This window comes from Carcharodon carcharias, chromosome 8, assembly GCF_017639515.1.
Source record: "Carcharodon carcharias isolate sCarCar2 chromosome 8, sCarCar2.pri, whole genome shotgun sequence".
NCBI lineage: Eukaryota > Metazoa > Chordata > Chondrichthyes > Lamniformes > Lamnidae > Carcharodon > Carcharodon carcharias.
The window spans coordinates 79489074-79507021 of record NC_054474.1 but is presented as its reverse complement, the minus strand read 5'-3'; the positions used below and the strand labels follow the sequence as shown (position 1 = coordinate 79507021).

The 17948-nt window shown below is 41.1% G+C and overlaps 1 protein-coding gene across 1 annotated transcript in view; it reads right to left on the bottom strand.

Annotated features, from left to right (window-relative positions):
* nsg2 (neuronal vesicle trafficking associated 2) overlaps positions 1 to 17724 on the bottom strand; it is a 114733-nt gene extending 97009 nt beyond the window's left edge. The window contains exons 1-3 of the mRNA XM_041194067.1: positions 17642 to 17724; positions 16473 to 16639; positions 15865 to 15984 (exon numbers count right to left, since the gene is read on the bottom strand). Of these exons, the coding sequence (XP_041050001.1) occupies positions 15865 to 15984; positions 16473 to 16601 (249 nt within the window). The 5' untranslated portion in view covers positions 16602 to 16639; positions 17642 to 17724. The remainder of the gene's footprint in view (positions 1 to 15864; positions 15985 to 16472; positions 16640 to 17641) is intronic.
* Between the last annotated feature and the right edge of the window lie 224 nt (positions 17725 to 17948).

Below are 17948 nucleotides of genomic sequence, written 5' to 3'. Positions count from 1 at the left end.
CTCTCTCAATCTTACTGATATCCTTCCTGTAGTTAGGTGACCAGAACTGCACACAATACTCCAAAGTTGGCCTCACCAATGTCTTATACAACCTCACCATAACATCCCAACTCCTATACTCAATACTTTGATTTATGAAGGCCAGTATGCCAAAAGCTTTCTTTACAACCTTGTCTACCTGTGACGCCACTTTCAGGGAACTATGTATCTGAACTCCCGATCTCTTTGTTCCTCTGCTCTCCTCAGTGCCCTACCATTTACTGTGTATGTCCTACCTTGGTTTGACCTTCCAAGATGTAACACCTCACACTTTTCCGCATTAAATTCCATCTGCGATTTTCTGGTCCATTTTTCCAGTTGGTCCGGATCTCTCTGCAAGCTTTGAAAGCCTTCCTCGCTGTCCACAACGCCTCCAATCTTAGTGTCATCAGCAAACTTGCTGATCCAATTCACCACGTTATCATCCAAATCATTGATATAGACAACAAACAACAATGGTCCTAGCACAGGTCCCTGAGGCACACCACTAGTCACAGACCTCCAGTCTGAGAAGCAATCATCCACTACCACTCTCTGTCTTCTCCCACACAGCCAATTTCGAATCCAATTTACAACCTCTCCATGGATACCAAGTGTCTGAACCTTCTGAACTAACCTCCCATGTGGCATCTTGTCAAAGGCCTTACTAAAGTCCATGTAGACAACATCCACAGCCTTTCCTTCATCTACTTTCTTGGTAACATCCTCGAAAAACTCTACAAGGTTCATTAAACACAACCTACCACGCTCAAAGCCATGCTGACTATCCTTAATCAGCCCTTGGCTGTCCACATAATTATATATCCGATCTCTCAGAACACCTTCCAATAATTTACCTACTACTGACGTCAGGCTCACTGGCCTGTAATTACCTGGTTTACTTTTGGAGCCTTTTTTAAAGAACAGAACAACATGAGCTACCCTCCAATCCTCCAGCATCTCACCCATGGCTAAGGACATTTTAAATATTTCTGCCAGGGCCTCTGCAATTTGTACACTAGTCTCCCTCAAGGTCCGAGGGAATATCATGTCAGGCCCGGGGGATTTATCTACCTTTATTCGCTGTAAGGCAGCAAGCACCTCCTCCTCTTTAATCTCTATATGTTCCATGAAACTACTGCTTGTTTCCCTTCCTTCCTAATACACTATGCCAGTTTCCTGAGTAAATACTGATGCAAAAAAACTGTTTAAGATCTCCCCCATCTCGTGAGGCTCCACACATAGACGACCACTCTGATCTTCAAGGGGACCAATTGTGTCCCTTACTATCCTTTTACTCTTAATATACTTGTAGAAACCCTTCGGGTTTACCTTCACATTATCTGCCAAAGCAACCTCATGTCTTCTTTTTGCCTTCCTGATTTCCTTTTTTAGTATTTCCTTACATTTTCTATACTTTACAAGTACCTCATTTGCTTCTTGTTGCCTATACCTGCTATACACCTCTCTCTTCTTCTTAACCAGATCGCCAATATCCCTTGAAAACCAATGTTCTCTATGCCTGTTAACTTTGACAGGAACATGCAAACTCTGCACACTCAAAATTTCACCTTTGAATACCTTCCACCTACTGAACACATCCTTGCCAGAAAACAACTAATGCCAATCCACTCTTCCTAGATCCTTTCTCATTTCCACAAAATTGGCCTTTCTCCAATTTAGAATCTCAACTCGAGGACCAGACCTATCCTTATCCATAATTAGCTTAAAACTAATGACATTGTGGTCACTGGACCCAAAATGTTTGCCTACACATACTTCTGTCACCTGACCTGTCTGGTTCCCTAATAGGAGATCAAGTATTGCATCCTCTCTCGTTTGTGCCTCTATATATTGATTTAGAAAACTTTCCTGAACACAATTGACAAACTCCAAGCCATCCAGCCCTTTTACAGTATGGGAGTCCCAGTCAATATGTGGAAAGTTAAAATCTCCTACTATCACAACTTTCTGTTTCTTACATCGGTCTGCTATCTCTCTACAGATTTGCTCCTCCAATTCTCTCTGACTATTGGGCGGTCTATAATACAACCCTATTAGTGTGGCATACCTTTCCCATTCCTCAGCTCCACCCATATGGCCTCTGTAGACAAGACCTCCGGGCTGTCCTACTTACGCACAGCTGTGATATTTTCCCTGACTAGTAATGCCACTCCTCCCCCTTTCATCCCTCCCCCTCTATCACGTCTGAAACAACGGAACCCCGAAACATTGCGCTGCCAGTCCTGCCCCACCTGCAACCAAGTCTCACTAATAGCAATAATGTCGGAATCCCACGTGCCAATCCACGCCCTAAGCTCATCTGCCTTTCTGACAATACTCCTTGCATTGAAATAGATGCACCTGAGAACATTTCTATCACGTACGGACCCTTGAGTCCACTGATCAAAATAGCCCAGTTTACTTCAGCAATTATTGGAGATTACCTCAGGTTTATTACAGCTTTTAATAGCTCAAAATGATTACTCCCTTCGTTCAGTAAGGACACTATTCAAATTTAAATAATGAATCAAATGAAACAAAAAAATCCAAATACGTAATTAGCTGTTTTAAATGTAAGAATGGTGGTTCTCCACTATCCAATTTAAACTGCTATAGGACCTAAATACTTCAAATACAAAATAAAATATTCTTGGGTTGTGGTACCCATCTAGAACTGCAAATCATAATTATTTTACAGAAAGCTTCTTTATTCTCCTATCAGGAAATACATTTTTTACAGATATGTAAAAGCATGTAGTTGTGCAATCAATCTTTCACCCATCACATACTGCCAGTGCCTTTGGAAATATGAAGGACCACCTAGTTCTGTCATGTATGTAAAATATGGTTACAGTCCTCAAATACTTTTCTAGTGAGTAATATGTCTGAAAAATTGGTGAAATCAGTTTTTTGTAAATAGCTAAAATGTATCTAACCCGTGGAAAACAAAACAGGAGTTAAACTGTTTTATATTTTGCGAACCTAGTCAGTATCATTGTTGGTTATATCTTTTTACCAGATTCTATGGGTGGAATTGCAGCATCAGGCTTGAAGGCAGGTCTGGTAGGAAGATCAGATAGGCAGGCCGACATTTTACCATCACCAGGCAATCTTCCTGGAGGCGGGTCATTACTGTAAGAGGATACTTGCCTGGCAGTGGCAGGCAGCCAAACTGCATAATTAACTGCTCATTTGTGGGATTATTGTGTATGCTGCCAAGATTTTCCAAGCAGCAGACAAGGCGCCCACCGAGGGCCGGGCCTGGCAGGTGCAGGAGGCAACTTGCCGGTGGCCTCCAAGGCTGCTTACACTCACTCCTCCCCTGCACCCACCACCACCAGAGCCACAACCATCAGCTGGCAACAGGGTTTTCCCCTCCACTGGGTTGGCCTGGCACATGTAGCCACCATTTATTTCAATTGAATAACTTTTCACAGGGAACCTCAGCATGGTGGTGCCCTCTCATTACTCCTCCAACCTTGGCAGTGTCTACCATGGTGGTGAGACTGCAATCTCCAAGGCTGAAGCCCCTCTGATTGGGCCTGCAGCCTTAGGAACCTCCCCAGTGTCCTGGATCGCAGACCCAGAGGTGGCCTCTTGATTGGCCATTTCTGGGAAGATCTCCCAGACAAGTGCCCTGGCGTCCAGTGCAGGGTCAGAACCTGGAAATGGTCCTTACCCTTGATTATTTTTTTGAAGTGCACAAGGTTCTGTCCTACATTAGCCGATCTTCCATAGTGATGCTCAGAGGAAACACTGGGTGGGGTTGTCCCAGATTTGCACAACGTGTGGTAGTGGGTGGGAAAAACATTGTTTTACCCGCCAGCCACAATGGCAGTTTTTCGTGCCATATCGTCCCATTCCCACCTCATTAATTATGCAGCCACGGGAAACACGCCGTCTCACTCAGGTGGCCTCCGATTTGAACATCATGCCTTTACCTCACCACTTCCTCATGCAGGGCACCATATTTAAACTGCAGCCTTGCGCACACTTCTCAATGCTTGCAGCCTAGGGCGGCTCTCGTGAAGCCAAGGCCCTAAAAGCCGAGAAGAGTGCAGTCCCCTGATTCAGTGATGCATGCCTTGGACGCCATGGAGGAGCGCCGCAATATTCTCCACCTGCTCTTTGGCCACAGGAGGCCCATCAGTCTCACCGCTCGGTTTGGGAGGAGGTGGCAAAAGTGGTCAGTGCCAATGCTGCGCACAAGAGGTCAGCCATCCAGTGCAGAAAAAGGATGAATGATCTCTGTGCCACCAGGGTAAGGCAACCATCTTAACACACTAAACTCATGCACTCATTAGGGCATCACACATTCGCTGGCATTTCACTCACTGACAGCTCAAGGGACATCACCACTCACATTCTCTCACAGACCCTCATATCTCCATCTGGCCTCATCTCCTCTGGAGACTGCCTCCTCAGCCCTCACCATCTTGAGGCCACTTGCAAAGATCAACATGTGCCCCCACACACACCCTGGAATACCCCCTTCCCCAGTACAGCCCTCATCCTGCAGCCTCTTCCCTTGCCTGAGGCCACTTTTATCCCTTACCCAAGCAAGCCCTTGTCCTGCAGCCATTGAAAAGTCACTCCTGCCTTACGACTGGTAAATAAAGGCCTGCCCATGAGCCCCCCCTAAAAGTGATGTGGTGCCACCTGTGAAGCCTGGCACTGCTAACCATGAGCACTGCCCAAAGCAAGGTAGGCAAACAAACATCGAGGTCCTGAGCAAAGTGCAGCTCGCTAAGTGCACGTCATTTATGTACAGTTGTGAAACATGTTGGCATGCAATCATGCTAATGTGCCCAGATGACCCAGTGTGGGTGAATGATTCTGGTAAGCAGGGCATATAATGAGATGCTGAAATATTGAAATTAGGTTCCCAACATGCGGCGGCGAGAAATGTGGACCGCCATTTATAGGTGGAGTGGAGTGGACGATGGCAAGCTGGTTTCATGATGGTGTGAAACCAATTTTTGGTCTTCTCATCATATTCTCGCCCGCGATATTTTCACCCTCCATGACGCCCGACGCCAATTCCAGCCACTGTTTCACAATGTGGATTAGGTATTATTTAATTCCTAAGGTAACACTGTGATTTATTGGTGTGTTTCTTTAATGACCTAATTATCATGATGACGCATAGTCTGAGGCCAATTAGACGCTAATTATACATAAACAGATGCTGAGGTAAACCACATGGAATGATCTGATGCTCATCCTTCACTCAGGAAGTTTTTCTGAAACGAGCAAAAATTGAGTATTTTCTTTCTCAGTATTCACAGGGCGGAATTTTACAGCCCCTCCAGCCGGTGGGGTTTTCCGGTCCAGTTGAAGTCAATGCACTTTTGAATGTTGCGTCACATTTTACAGACCCGCCGCCTCCGCAATAGAGCTGCAAAATTCTGCCCATTGGACTTTTATGAGATAAAGCATGACACCTGAATTATGATGCATTGTTTTCATCTATATCTACTTATTCCCTAAAATTGTTAATTAATAACATCATATTGCAATAATTATCCAACATTTAGTCGTTTAATAGTAAGAGCTTGAGTATAGCTGAAAAAAGAGATATGTCTAAGCTTTTCGTCTTGTACTTATCAGAACACTCGCCAGAATACCAATATAAGGAGGAAAACAACCATTATACTATGTGTAAAGACAGTGCTGATTGGTTGGCAAGTGACGTTGCCATGGAGAATGCACCACTGATGGTGGCTGACAGCTAACTGCCAAGCACTGTTTGAAATTTAAACCAGGTAGCTTGATCCTGATTGATCAAGGTATTGCCCTGAGGAATGAGTCAGTGCCAGAGTGTCTTTTTGGCTTGACAGCAGCATTCTATTAGTAGCAAATACCACTCTTGTTGCTACTACATAGTAACAATCTGAAACAGCTAGCTTTACCTGTTGCTCATATTTTTGAGATACCTCGCCCTTCCAGGGTAATCTGAGGTAGACTGAGCACTTTTCTGGGCCGAAGGAGATGGCCTTAGACCTGTTCATAAGTTTGCATGATGTACAAGATCTGATCAGGGTGGCCATTATCCTGCAAGATGCCTTTGAAGCGCCTTATTTCAGCATCAAACTTGTATGGTGTGCAAATAGCTCAGGCCCCATTTACAAGGTTGCGGAGAAGACCAATCTTATTGCATGTGGAAGTGTAAGAATCCCAATGCATATATTGACCAGTGAAGGTAGACTTGCAGTAGACCATGGTAGAGAACCCACTGGCAGATTTCTCAACTAGTATTTTGAGGAAGGGGAGTTCATTTGACTGCTCCATTTCATAGATGAATTTGAGCACAGGATGGAGCCAATTAAGACATGTAAGGAAATAATTACATGCTGCTGTGGATTTAACTATAACAAATGTATCATTCACTTATTGGAAATATGCGAGGGGTAGGAGGTTAGGTGTGATTCCATCAAAGACAAGTTTCGCATGGAACCCAACAAAGATATTTGTGAGAGCTGGGCCTAGTAGGATCCCATGGCAACACCATCTATTTGGGCATGTTGTCATTAAAACTGAACTCAGCTACTCGGGTTGCTGAGTTCATAAATTGAATTAATATGAATCATGCATTGGTGGCCGGTATAGATTGCCATGTTATGGTGCTGCAATGCAAACATCTATGCCTTCCTTAAGTGGAACGTTGATGAATAGGCTAGCAATGTCAAATGAGCACATGAGCAAACTCATGAACGGGCTAAAGGCAGTCACTTTTGGCCCTGAAAAGTGCCTAGTCTACCCCAGGTTACCCTGGGAGGGCATGGTATCTCAAAAACTTAACAACAGATGAAGCTAGCTGTTTCATTTTGCTACTGTGCAGTAGCAACAAGAGTGGTGTTCGCCACTAACAGAATGTTTATAGAGTCATAGATGTTTACTGCACAGAAGGAGGCCATTCAGCCCATCGTGTTCATGTCGGTCAAGAAAGACCTGGCTACACTAATCCCATTTTCCAGCGCTTGGCCGATAGCCCTGGAGACTAGGGCAATGCAAGTGAATATCTAAATACTTCTTAAATGTTATGAGAATCAGCCACTCTTTTAGGCAGTGAGTTCCAGACTCCCACCACCCTCTGGATGAAAACATTTCTCCTCAACTCCCCCCTTAGCCTTCTACCTCTTACCTTAAATCTATGCTCCCTGGTTACTGACTAATGGAAAAAGTGCCTTCCTATCCACCCTATTTATGTTCCTCATTATCTTATACACCTCTATCATGTCCCCTTCCAACCTTCGCCGCTCCAAGGTAAACAACCCCAGCCTATCCAATCTTTCCTCATAGCTCAGACCCTCCAGCCTAGGCATCATCCTGGTAAACCTCCTCTGCACCCCCTCCAGTGCAGTCACATCCTTCCTATAATGTGGTGACCAGAACTGCATGCAGTACTCCAGTTGTGGCCTAACCAATGTTTTAAACAGTTCCAGCATAACCTCCCTGCTCTTGTATTCTACGCCTCAGCTAATGAAGGCAAGTATCCCATATGCCTTCGTAACCACCTTATCTACCTGCCCTGCTACCTTCAGGAATCTGTGGATATGCACACCAAGGTCTCTCTGATCTTCAGTACTTTCCATGGTCCTACAATTCATAGCGTAATCCCTTGCCTTACTAGCCCTCCCTAAGTGCATTACCTCACACTTGTCTGAGTTGAATTCCATTTGCCATTGCTCTGCCCACCTGACCAGTCCATTGATCTCCTCCTTCAGTTTACGGCTATCCGCCTCGCTATTTGCAGCCCTACAAATTTTCATGTCATTCGCGAACTTCATGATCATACTCCGTACATTTAAGTCCAAATAATTTAGTACACCACAACAGCAAGGGCCCCAGCGCCGAGCCCTGTGGAACCCCATTGGAAACAGACTTCTAGTCACAGAAACATCGCTCTACCATCACCCTCCGCTTCCTGCCTCTCAGCCAGTTTTGGATCCAACATGACATTTTGCCTTGGATCTCATCTTAATTTCTTGACCAGTCTGCCATGAGGGATCTTATCAAAAACCTTGCTAAAGTCCATATAGACCACATCAAATGCATTACCCTCTTCAACATTCCTGGTTACCTCCTCAAAAAATTCAATCAAATTTATCAAACATGACCTTCCCTTAACAAATCCATGCTGACTCTCCCTGGTTAATCCATGTCCCTCCAAGTGCAGATACATTCTGTCTCTCAGAATTCTTTCTAGTAACTTCCCCACCACCGAGATTAGACTGACTGGCCTGCAATTTCCTGGTCTATCCCTTCCTCCCTTTTTTAATAATGGGACAATATTAGCAGTCCTCCAGTCCTCTGGCACCTTACCTGTGGCTAGAGAGGATTTGAAAATTACTGCCAGGGCCCCTGAAATCTCTTCCAATGCCTGCAGATTTATCCACTTTTAAGGCTGCTAAACCCACTAGTACCTTCTCTCTCTATGTTAATTTCCTCTGATATTTCACAGTCCTCCACCCTGGTGCCTATACCTGCGCCGTCCTTTTCCATTGTGAAAACCAACGTAAAGTATTCATTGAGGGCTGTACCCACATCTTCCAGGTCTACACACAGATTACCTCTATGGAGGGCATTACCCTCCATGAAGGGTCATATGGACTTGAAAAGTTAACTCTGTTTCTCTCTCCACAGATGCTGCTAGACCTACTGAGTTTTTACAGCATATTCTGTTTTTGTTTCAAATTTCCAGCATCTGTAGTATTTTGTTTTTACCTCTATAGTCACTAATTTGCCCTATTCTTTCTCTTGTTATTCTCTTGCTCTTTATACATTTTAAAAAACCCTTTGGGTTTTCCTTTATTCTACCCACCTATGCTTTCTCATGCACTTTCTTAGCTTTCCTAATTTCCTTTTTAAGTTCCCCTCTGCACTTTTTATTCTCCTAGGAACTTTGCCGTATTGCGCCCTTGGTATCTGCCAGAAGCTTCTCTTTTTTTCTTAATCCTAACTTTTATGTCCCTTGACAGCCAGGGTTCCCCGGACTTGGTTCGCCCCCACCTTTGTCTTTACGGGGATATATCTGCCCTATACTCTCGGCTATTTCCTCCTTGAATGCCTCCCACTTCTCTGACCCAGTTTTATCTGCAAGTAGCTACTCCCAGTCCACTTGGGCCGAATCGTATCTATCTTAGTAAAATTAGATGCTGCCATGAAGTCAAAAAGATGTTCTGCTTATCACACAAATTAGTAATGTGGCATATGAATTTCAGAGCCAGTGTGATGCTAGGTATGTAGGCCGTATGTCCCAAAGACTTGCGGATTGTATCAAGCAGCATGTCCCAGCCGCTGTTCGCAACAGGCAGGGTACAGACCATACCCAACCAGCCTGTGCTTGCAAAACTCTGGACACAGTGTCCAACATTATCTTAGATGTGGTTCCATGATTGGACAACATTTGCTAAATAATCCTCAATGTGTTAAGTATTACGCTGACAACCAATTTAAGATTGTCAGCCGGGCTCAGAATGAGGCGCATTTGCGTGTACTGGAAGCTATATATATTAATACTCAGGGCCATGTTCTTTGCAGACAGAAAGAACATATACATACACTGTGCCTGTTTCAACTAAACAAAATAAGTGAGAGCCATTTGCTGACTCATCTCTCAGGGCAATGCTTTGACCAATCAGGGTCAAGCTGCCTGGTTTAAATTTCAATCAATGCTAGGCAGTTAACTATCAGTCACCATCGTTTATGGCTGTTGCCTCTTGCCTGCTGTATTTTCTGCAATGATGGTTGGTAGAAAAGGACAACTAGGTATTTGCAAAAATTATTTTTCATTGAGGATCTATACTTTTTTTTTAATATATACTAGTAGCTCACCCATGGCTTTGTTCATGGTGAACAGATTATTTTGTTTTGTAATTTAGAACTATCACTTTATATAATACACACTATATCATACAGTAATCCATGCCTTATGAATTGGTCTAATTTGGTAATTTTCTGTTTAAATTAACAAAATTTCTTCATAATAGACTGGTTCAATCGATACTATAGTTAAAAGAAATCCATGCTAGAAACAAGTGTAATGTTGAATAGCTAGAGCTTAAAAAATGCAATATATGTAGAGATATTGGGGGTGAAACATTGGCAGAACACAAGATGGGTTGCTCAGCCACCTATTAATTCTCTGCCTGATTTTCCTGTTCATTGAAGTCAATGGGAAGGAAAATTGACTGGAGTATGTAACTGCCTATTTTATGCTCCCATCAAATTTGAATTCCACCCCATTTGTATCAAATATATGTATAATATTATATCTAAAATGGTATTGTTCACTATAAGTTGCAGGATTTGCCATTTTATGAAGGAAGAAACATTACACCATGTAACATACAAGCCTGTCTCATTAAGGCCTAATGCTGTAAAAGTCGAGGTGATTATAATTTTTTGAGAGACTAGTACCTCCTTGATAAACCCTAATGTCACATTCCAAAATGAGAAAAAAAAGAGAATGAAGTACTGTTTTTTGCTTTCTAAAGAAGACTTGGGCTGGGCTTTTCTGGCCCTGCTGGGGCGAGTTTCCCTGTGGCATATGTGGCGAGCCACTCAAATCTGCATTGACTTCAATGGGACCAGAAGATCCCACCAGCAGGAGGAGCCGGAAAATCCTCCCCATGCATTACTTTAGCGACTTTCATGACCTCAGGATGTTTTAAATAACTTTACAGCCAGTGAACCTGAGTTCCTCAGGGTAGTGTCCTAGGCCCAACCATCTTCAGTTTTATCAATGACCGTCCTTCCATCATAAGGTCAGAAAGAGGGATGTTCACTGATGATTGCACAATGTTCAGCACCATTCACGACTCCTCAGATACTGAAGCAGTCAATGTCCAAATACAGCAGAACCTGGACATTATCCAGACTTGGGCTGACAAGTAGCAAGTAACATTCACAACACACAAATGTCGGGCAATGACCATTTCCAACAAGAGAGAATCAAACCATCACCCCTTGACGTTCAATGGTATTACCATCACTGAATCCTCCCACTATCAACATCCTGAGTGTTACCATTGACCAGAAACTGAACTGGAAGAGACGTATAAATACTGAGGCTACAAGAGCAGGTCAGAGGCTTAGAGTCTCGTGTGAGTAACTCACCCCCTGTCTCCCCAAAGTCTGTCCACCATCTACAGGAGTGTGATGGAATACTGTCCACTTGCCTGGATGGATGCAGCTCCAACAACATTCAAGAAGCTTGACACCAACCAGGACAAAGCAGTCTGCTTGATTGGCACCCCATCTGCAAATATTCACTCCCTCCACCACTGACACACAGTGGCAGCAGTGTGTACCATCTACAAGATGCACTGCAGGAACTCACCAAGCCTCCTTTGACACCACCTTCCAAACCCATGACCACTACCATCTAGAAGCATAAGGGCAGCACACACATGAGAACAACATCATGTGCAAGTTCTCCTCCAAGCTACTCACCATCCTGACTTGGAAATATATTGCCATTCTTTCACTGTTGCTGGGTCAAAATCCTGGAACTCCCTCCCTAACAGCACTGTGGATGTACCTACACCATATGGACTGCAGCAGTTCAAGAAGGCAGCTCACCACCACTTTCTCAGGGGCAATTGGGGATGGGTAATACATGTTGGCCTAGCCAGTGACGCCAACATCGCGTGAACAAATAAAAAATGTTAATAAGTACTTTTGAAGGGTAGTCACTGTTATAAAGTAGGAAATGTGGCAGCACAAAGCAAGCTCCCAAATGTAGCAATGTGATAATGACTAGATAATCTCTTTTTCATTTATGTTGAATGATGGGTAAATATTGATCAGGGCACCAGGGAATACTCCCCTGTTCTTCTTCAAAAAATGCTTTGAGATCTATTAATCCACCTGAAAGGGTAGATAGGGCCTCACTTCATCCGAAAGCCAGTGACTGGCTGCTGTAATTTTTCCTGTCTTTGTAATATTATGAACCTTATTTTTGAATCAATATTCCACTTTATGAAAAGGAAAAAGGACGGACAAAAGATCTTTGAGAGGATATTTTTAGCAATTCATTCAGTTTCTTTTTATTTCATTGATTATCAGAGTTTTTTGGCTTTGAGTTTTGATTTGACTCTGATATACCAGAATGAAATTTAACCACAAATTTTCACCAGTAGCCTATGTTGAGTGTGATGCCAAAGTGTGATACAGGATGTATAATGTTCACATGACAGGAAGTGCACAGACACACAATTTTATATTAAAGGCATGCATGGATATAATTATCAGAATTGACTCACTAGTAGTACTGTTTTCTCTGATCGAGAAGTTCATGCCCCAGTCCAGAGGGTAGAACATATAATCTAGGCTGACACTGAGGTACTGCTGCATGATTAGAAATGCTTTCTTTTAAATGAGATGTTAAGCCAAGGCTCCAACTGCCTGTCTTAGGTGGACATAAAAGATTCCTTGGCAATATTCAAAGAAGAGTCAGAGAGTCCTTCCAGTGTCTTGGCCAATATTAATTCTTTAACCAACATCACTAAAAAAAATTACTTGCTCATTATGTCATTGCTGTTTGTGGAACCTTACTGTACGCAGATTGGCAGCATACATCACCATAGTGAATGCATTTCAAAAATACTTCATTGGTTGAGGTCATGAAAGGCATTATATATAAATGCAAGATTTTCTTCCTATAGCTATTATTACATCCCTACTGTTGTTACTGATGTCACTGCAATCTATTCTAAATCTTAGTGGGTAGCCTGGATAAGATAAAAATGTTCTACTTTGTTCAATAATATGTTGTACTACTTCAAAAAGTCAATAAACAGAATTTAAGAATGTAGATAATTGGTTCTTTGTGAAGTTTATATTAATCACTCAATTTCAATTTCTGGTGATGAACTGTGCCTGGTATGGCTTACTGTATAACAATATTGCAGAAACAGTTTCAAAGGCCGTCTGCAGCAGGACCCATTCCTCTGAGGTAATGCTAAGTGCAGGGTTCGAGCACTTGATACTCATCATGTAACCAGGGAGTACAGAAGGCCAGGACCTGGAGCCACTACTGCTAGATTTCCCAAGAGCCTGTCAGGTTGGGTCCAACAGTGGCACATGCAATGAGGTCACACCATGCTTCAGGTCCAAAGAAGAAATCCTATGCCAAACAGTAAGAACTCTGTAACAGAACAGGATCCATGTCCTAGATTTTTAAGAGTGGAACAGGCCTGGTAGTGACAGCAATGGATGTCTTATGAGAGCTATGTTTCCAGTAGGCAAGAAGAATATAAAGAAATCAACAGAGCATGCTTTGTGTAGATACATAGGCATGTTGCTTTCTTGTATGCCGTGAATAAGCACTAGATACAGAGTTGTTCATAATACATACTTTAATCCAACTAGTGCAGCTGTACATTAAAGTTATCCCTGCCTCTGCATTAAGTTGGTGATGTGAAAATCAAAACTATCCAGTAAGTTGGCTACTGGATAACGAAAAATTGATTAATGAAATATAGCTGTACTAGTCGTTTCATGGCTCCATACAGATTTTATTGCACCTCAAATACATGAAGTCATATGGAATAGCATTTTTAAATAAACATGAATATACATTTATAAGAAATGCATATAATTTAGCGTGTATAGGGGTTTCATGTTCAATGTGATACTCGTGCAAAAATTGACAACTATGTTTTCCTTCTCACTCATTAATAAAATATGTGCAAATAAGATATAAGAAAATTATACATCCATATAGTTTGTACTGTAAATAAGAACATCACAACAAAACAGAGTGTTAAGATAGAGATGCTGAAAATTAAGGTTTAGTAAGATGCGTGACATTTAACATTTATGCAGTAACTCTCATTAAACAGAAGGATTCTGCCATCTTCCTTTTAGTATCAAATATTTTATAAATAATATTTTACTTGATTTTGCTTCATAAAACATTCAATGCATCATTTTAATTACTAAGCAGTTTTCCAAACTGCCTGAAGAACTCTCATTATTAATCATGGATCTATATAAATACATTTGGCAAGGAACATATAACACTGTGTGTTTGCTTGTTATGCTGTGTGAATTGTTTAAGCACAAATGTCTGTTATGATATGACACGCTCCTGTGATCTACCTTTGTTGCCTCTATAATAGGATTAATTTTAATGATGTTTTCATGAAGGTTCACCAACATATTGAGACAGTTAATAAAATTGCCATGGCAAATGAGATTTATCTAAGTATATTATGATATACCATTAGATAATGTGTCTCAGTCACCATTTTTTTTTCCGTAGCCATGAAAATAATCAAACTTCTGGTGGCCAATAAAATATCTGGACTCTAATAAGTTGAAGTTATTCATTAATGTTCTTGGTGGTTTTGGGAAATGCTTTCAATTCCATTTTATTGTGGAGCATGCTGAAGTGCAATTCCTTGACATGACAACAATAACTCATTTATCAACAATATGGATTCCTCAGGCAGGCCTGAGACTATCCTTGACTATATGTGTTCCTATCGGAAATGCAAACTTCACCATATCCAAGTGCAGGATATTTTTCTTGATTACTTTAATCTCATATTGAAGGTGAACTGGTGTTTTACATTATGGAGTTAAAATAATACCTTCATAGAGTAGTTTAAACAGTCAGCTTGAATACACCCTTGAAACAGAATTGGAAGTAGAATCCCTGTTAAGTACTAATTTGTCTGTATGGAATGGCTTTAACTGACACTAGCAAAATAAAGCTATTTCAAAAGTAGATATAAATAGTAATCTTGGCTCTTCATTTAACTATAATGCAAGTTCCATCTGCAGCTAATAAAATTGGAATAATCTCTAAACTTTTAAAAATAGTTTTGTGTGAAATGCTATAGTGATCAATATTAATATCAGTAACATAATGACTTAAACCTATACTGAGAGACATCACTCCATTGAATCATTATTTGAAGATAAAGGGATTTTCATTAAACTCCAAAAGTAGCTAGTGATACTTGAAAACCAGTATAATTTGCAGAAGAAAGATGAATATGCAAATATATTTTCTAACCTTTACTGGTCGAACAGAGTAATATTGTCCAAAAGAAACTCAAAGCAATTTTCTGTTTTTTTTTATTAGTCATGCTGTTTCAACACTATTTATTTCTGGATATAATACCAACAACCCTCTGGGGCAGTAAACAGGAAACAAGCAGGGTAATTTCCTGTCCTTCTAAAAGAACAGTTGATGCCAGATCCCCTCTGGCATTGTCTGCATGCATAACTAGATCATTTAAAATATACATTGTATGACCCACCTGCTTTGTGCTTGATTAGAATTCATGCTACTTTTTATATTTAACCTAAGAAAAATGTATACGTGCACTCTAATGCCTATTGTGCATTTCCTGGGTGCCAGCTGCATGTGAAGTATTCGTTTTATTTTAAATCATTAGTTATACCTTCAGACTATATGAACCCACCTCAATCCATTTAAAATATAAATGGTTCTGGCAGTCAAAATATGTATATTATAACTCTGTATATTATGTAGTAAATTTTAAATAACCTTGATACATTTTCTCACTAACGGGACAACAATTTTAAAAGTTGGGGTTAAAAGGCTTTCACTATAGCAAGAGAGATGCTTGGTTCTGATTTCTAAAACAATGTGTGTTTTTTTAACTTTTTCAGAATCAAAAAAGGATTGTTCAAGTTATTGCTCTGTGTTAAATTGCTTTAATAGTGAGTTTTTGTAATATGACTTTTCGATTAGTTGTGCAATTAATCTTCACATTAAGCGGGAAGATGATGGCTATTGCCTTAAAATATGTTTTCAGATTTACCGCCGAACAGTAAAATCAGTAAGTTTTTAAGCTTTACCTTGAGCCTTTCGGATACTCCGTCGTTGAAGCTGATTGTGAATTCAGCTATTTTCGGTACCCGCAGTTTCCCTTTGTTCTTTTGATCTGACTGGAATTCGGTTCTCGTTTTCACCACAACCTGAGAGACAAGAAAATTAGGGCGTGTCGGCCTCTTTAACCTGTAAGGTTTGTGGTAACAATTATTGCAAACATTTCATTAAAAATATGTTATGCCATAGAAGTACACCACGTTATATCATATTCTGCAAATTTATCTTTAATCCACACTCTCCCGCCCCACCCTTCTGCACACGCGTTCTTCCACTGTTTATTCATTGGGGTCAGCACCTAATAACCTAATACGCTGTTTCAGTCAATATATATTAATCTTTGCTTAACTTTTCATTGGCCCGGGGCAACCCTGGAAAACCTGAACACATCCGTGGATGCCAGAAAAAGCAAAATAAACTCTCAGTAAATGTTTTATTCTTTCGACATATTATGAATTTGTCGAATAATTGTAACCATTCAAGAATAAATACATCTGGCTGAAATGCTGAGCGATTTTTCTTTTTGTAGCATCATTAAAGCTTTTCTAGTGAGTTGCATGAATAGCAAACACAGTACCTTGTCTGGAGCAGGGAACTGCAGATGATTCACATCCAAGGGTGTGATCAAGGGGACGGTGTGAAAATTATCATCACTACAAGATTGCTTGGTATTCTTTTCGTTCAAGTTACTCCCCAGCTTCACCATTATTCACGAAGATAGCTGCCGAACCTACGTTCCGAAATCTGCAACAAGAACAAAAAGAGGGGGGCAGTGTTTTGACACAGGACGGAAAGAAGAATTGGTTCCTGCAGAATAGAAAAAAAATTCCAAGATCATCTTTTTTAATGCACGCTGTGAATTCAACACAATACCATCCTTTTTCATACAGCATTTGGCAAGAACGAGGTTGAAATAATAATTGACCTCTTTCGTGTTCACACTGTGATAAATCCCAAAGTGATTTATAAATCACCATATTAAATAAAGCAATATAATTTAACCATTACAGTCCCTAAGACATCACGGACGTACTATAGATTTAAAAGCTGATCGGTTTCAGCCAGTGCAAACATATTAACTCTTTAACACGATATTGCACCCATACAGATATCAGGATTATGTGCGTTTTAATGTTAACAGAATCTCAAGAGAAAAAAATGCACTACTGAACTCATTAAATTCCCCGCACGATGTCTACTAAGTGAAATAGAAAGGAGCATTCGCATTTTGGTGTCTGAGCAGCTGCATTCCATGCGATGTCTGCATTGTTATCAATATATCGCCTTAAAGATTATGCGATAAGATTCTTTACAACTTGCAGAATTGTTAAGAATTACATTTCAGATGGGATCGAAACGAGAAAAACACGCGTGCTTCCCTTTTCCCAAAAAAAACACGTATGAAGTGGATGGCCATATCCCATAGCCATTTTCTGTTGTCCTTGGTGCCATACAATCAGCACAGCACCTGCTCTAATCTGGCATTCACAAAGCATTTCTACTTGCTTAATTTGGAACATAATTATTCATCACAAATAAAAATACTATTGTTCTGCAATAGGTAAACATTAGCCTTTTAACTATATTTCAACTTGAATTAATATTACCCAACGCCTGAATATTCTCTTTTTGAAGGTACGGACGTCCCTTGAAAAGCGGACCGTCTGAAAATCGTACGAGAAAATGTCTAAAGTGGTTTTACTGGTATGCCCCTTTGATGTATACTTACAGAATAGGTGATTTTACCTTTACAAAAAGCACCTGATGTCACAAGATGGCGTTTGATAAGGGAGGATTTTGCAGTGGATTCTGACCAGAGAGCGCTCCTGCCGCAGACTGAGCAGATTTTGGTGCTGAAAGTGAAAGCTCCGTGCGCTGCGGGACACTGACGTCCAACCCGGAGCCCTTAATGCTCCACTCTGCATTGTACAAACAACGCCGCCTACCGCATTTACTAGCAAAACTCTGGTACTGGGTGGATCGAAACAATTACCGCCTTGTTTAAAAATCACGACGTTAAAAAAAAAACTAATTTACTCAAGAGTCCTCATTT